The sequence below is a fragment of the Rhagoletis zephyria genome, unplaced genomic scaffold (genome assembly GCF_001687245.7).
Source record: "Rhagoletis zephyria isolate East Lansing unplaced genomic scaffold, Rhagoletis_zephyria_1.1 Rzeph_scaffold_02025, whole genome shotgun sequence".
Lineage (NCBI taxonomy): Eukaryota > Metazoa > Arthropoda > Insecta > Diptera > Tephritidae > Rhagoletis > Rhagoletis zephyria.
The window spans coordinates 93,211-96,844 of NW_016159109.1; the positions used below are offsets into that span (position 1 = coordinate 93,211).

Sequence of the window (3,634 nt, forward strand, 5' to 3'; positions counted from 1 at the left end):
ATATATTTTGGTAAGAGGCACATCAATACCCTCATGAGATATTAAAGAAAAGCTACGAAAAGTACCAAAAAACACTTTTTTGGAAAAATTCATCCATTGTCCGATAATTTTAAAATAACGAATATAATGCAGGACAAATGCAGGACACTTGGAAAAAATCAGTACATTTTCAGGTTTTTTAGGATTGAAAAACTACGCAGGACCGACCTTTGAAAAACAGTACGGTCCTGCAAAAAATAGAACGGATGGTCACCGTACGTATGAAGGATATGGCCAATGTTATGCCTCTTGCTGTAGATTTGACAAATAGTTGTAGCATGGAAATATGTGATCACTTCAATCTTTGTTTCTGTATGACATCAAATACTTTTGAGGGCGCCATGTTTCAGATTCTGAAAGGCACCGTGCACACACGACAGGCACACGAAACTAGGGGCCCATAATATGTTTGTTTTTTTTTTGGTTTTTTGTTTGACGTCAGGATTTTTTTTTAAGACTTGAAAATTTCAAGGACATTTTTAACAAAAGATTGATAAAAGCGTACATCATTAGCATCAAGATGTCCCGACACCGCAACATATAATTAGAGCTCCCAACGCTCTGAGTGAAAAAAATCGGCTTCAGCTTCTGAACTGTTCAGTACACTACAAAATACTCAACCGAACCGTCTCTGCAGGATGAGGCAGACTTAATCTTTCTATTAAAATTATGTGCGCGTCAAATGTTATTATACGAGTAAGTCAGTACCCAAAACCAAATCGCTTAGCAAACTTCGTCGGAGGAAAGTTCGCTATCAAAATTAAAACACACTGCAGTATAAATACGAGATAATTTTGCCGCTGCCACCGGTCACAAAATCAGCAGTCAGTGAAAAGGCAGCTTTGTTTCTTCACTTTTCTAGTAGATAATTAGCGGGGATTTGTGGGCTCATCTTTTCACTTTTGTAATTTTATATTTAAAATTTTTATGCAGCTGATGTGAATTCCATTTCGGTTCTGTTTTACTGGACGAATCGTTGCGGCGAATATCAACCGAGCGCAGTCTCAGGGCACACAATTAGGACTCCCTGTGCGCTGCGCTGATGCCCGTAGGAAGGCTCCAAAAAGAGCACCAAACGAGAATATCCGCCGAATAAAAGTGTCTTCTCAATATAAGTATATGAAAAACGTGTGACTTTACGACTGCTTAAATGTGTAATTTCGGCGTCGCAAAAAGCTCCCTCAGTTAATCCGCAAAGACTCCGTGCGCACTCCCGTATTCGCCTAAGATTTTGTGGAAAGGACTCCTTAAATCATCCGAAGATAACATAGACGCAGTGTTTTGGTAGTGCTCCGATAACAGATTGATTGAATTGCCATCTTACAGACTAGATACAGAGAAAACACAAACAAGATAACAAAAACAAAACACTTGACTCCATAAAGTTACCGAATAGCACTACCGGTGTCTTTGTGATAATTTATTTAAGTTTCGTTATATATGAAGAATATTCAACATTATTTAAAAATGCATTAATTAATAAAAACTCAATACTTTTCTCGTTTATTTACAGGTATGTGTGCATTCTCTGCTAAGCTTTTGCTATTGGATTTATATACATACATATGTATGTACATGGGTGTGTATATAACATTTAATGATATTATCCCAGTGGAAAAAGTAGTAATGCATTACATGCGTGATTAATAATGTAATGTATTTCTTATGAGTTCTAGATTCTACTAATATTTAATATGTAATCAGCATTCTAATGTATCCAAAAAGTCGCAAAAAAAAATCATGTTAAATCACATTTATTCCTACATTACTGGTAATGCAAAATTGAATGCCCCACTTTTCTTAGGACATCGCCGTGGGAAAAATAATGCATTTTCGAATGTGAAGAGGGTTGTTTTACTGATTATTTACCGATTATCATACATTACATTTTCCCACTGGGATACTTACTTTAAACAAATACGGTAATATCAATACGGCTGCACAGTGGTCTGAATCCCTTTATATAGGAGCAGTATTACAAGATCTATTAATAGACTCGCCAAGCGAAAGTAGACGATATGATGTCTTTCCAAGGCAGCGGAAGTCAACTAACAGAAAAATATTGTAGCAGACGTCTCTAGCTCATGGGGAAAGTGGTTAAAAATTGATTGCAAGCTTTGATTAAACACAGGTGAAACCTAATAAAGCTTGTAAAAATAGTATCTGTTTAATATTTCTGTAAACTACTTTCCACATTCTTTTGAAGTTTTGCAAAAAAATTATGCTTTCAGTTAAATAAAATATACTTCATAGATCATTGGTGAAAACATTTATAATGGATTTAAAGAAATCATTTCTATAGTAAATTCATATCAACTCACATTCTTTAAACCTATATATGTTTGTAAATTTTTTCACAATACCAACTGCCACGTTCCTTAAGCAATCAAATTCATTGTGTATTTGCGCTCTCCATAAACTCCAAAGGCCCTTCATTGTTCTCCACTTCGCTGGCATCTCCTTTAAGTTTCCATCTCCCGCTTCGCGCATGTGGCATTGCGTAGCGCAGTTTCCTCCAAAACCATGGATCACCCCACTTCAAGTAGGTGTTCATCTTCAAATAGGCTCTCAGCTCTTGATCCAGCGGCTCTGTATCTTTAATTTCACCATAAACCACAAGAATGATACGCGAACGTCCCTCATTCACGGCGCACTGATGAGCTGTGCGAAATTCCATCTGCGCCCAGTCTGACTCAATAAAATGCTGTGATAGCACAATGATCGTACGACGCGATTGCTCTACAGAGTCAATGATCTGCTCGGGTATGTAAGCGCCGGCAAGCCAATCGCGCACGTGTATGCAAATCTTGAAAGTTGGCGGACCCTGCTCCAAGCCCGGCACCAGCTCCTTCTCCACGAATTGCTCATCATGATGTGAATACGAAATGAAAGCATCCCATTTGCGATCACGATCGACATCTTTTTCGCTCACACAGCAAAGGCATAGACGATGCGCATATAGCCAAATTTTCAATTCCATATGATATTTGTAATAACAGAGCGCAGTTGTGGTGAGCACTAGTCCCAATGCGGTCATGCATACAATTATGACAACCAACACTGTACGCACGCCGATCTCTGGCAGACAAAAGTCACGAAAGGATAATTCAATTAAGCGTGCCAGCTGCGAATTCTCGCAACGCATCACGCGCGCATCGCTCAAACGTTTGCGATTATTCTTGACGAAGTTGAGCAGTGGTTGGGCGCTGCAGTTGCAAGCCCATGGGTTCTCCGAAAGATAAGCGGTCGTTATCGTTGCACTTGTATTTAGTGTACTTATCAGCTGTGGGCTGATCAGCTTTAGTTTATTTTGACGCACGTCGAGCACCGATAGCGCGCTGGTTGAATGATTGCTGGAGGCCAGCTGATCGCATAGGTAACGCAGTGAATTGTTGCTCAGCAGCAGGCGTTCCAGGCGATGCAGCCCATCAAAGATGGCGCAGTCCTCACCAGCCATCCAGTCGAGTTGGTTATTTCGCAAGTCGAGCCCTTGCAAGCGATTCGGTTGCGCAAAAGTGCCCGTCTCGATTGTGCGCAGGTGATTGCTGTCTACCGACAGGTCGATGATTGCGGTCAGAGGTGGCAGTATTTTGGC

General features: G+C 40.0%; 1 protein-coding gene across 1 annotated transcript; it reads right to left on the reverse strand.

Annotated features, from left to right (window-relative positions):
* Positions 1–2,431: 2,431 nt before the first annotated feature.
* Positions 2,432–3,496, reverse strand: LOC108365854 (protein toll-like). Its single transcript, XM_017620045.1, has one exon. It carries the CDS (start codon positions 3,494–3,496, stop codon positions 2,432–2,434), a length of 1,065 nt encoding a protein of 354 aa, XP_017475534.1.
* Between the last annotated feature and the right edge of the window lie 138 nt (positions 3,497–3,634).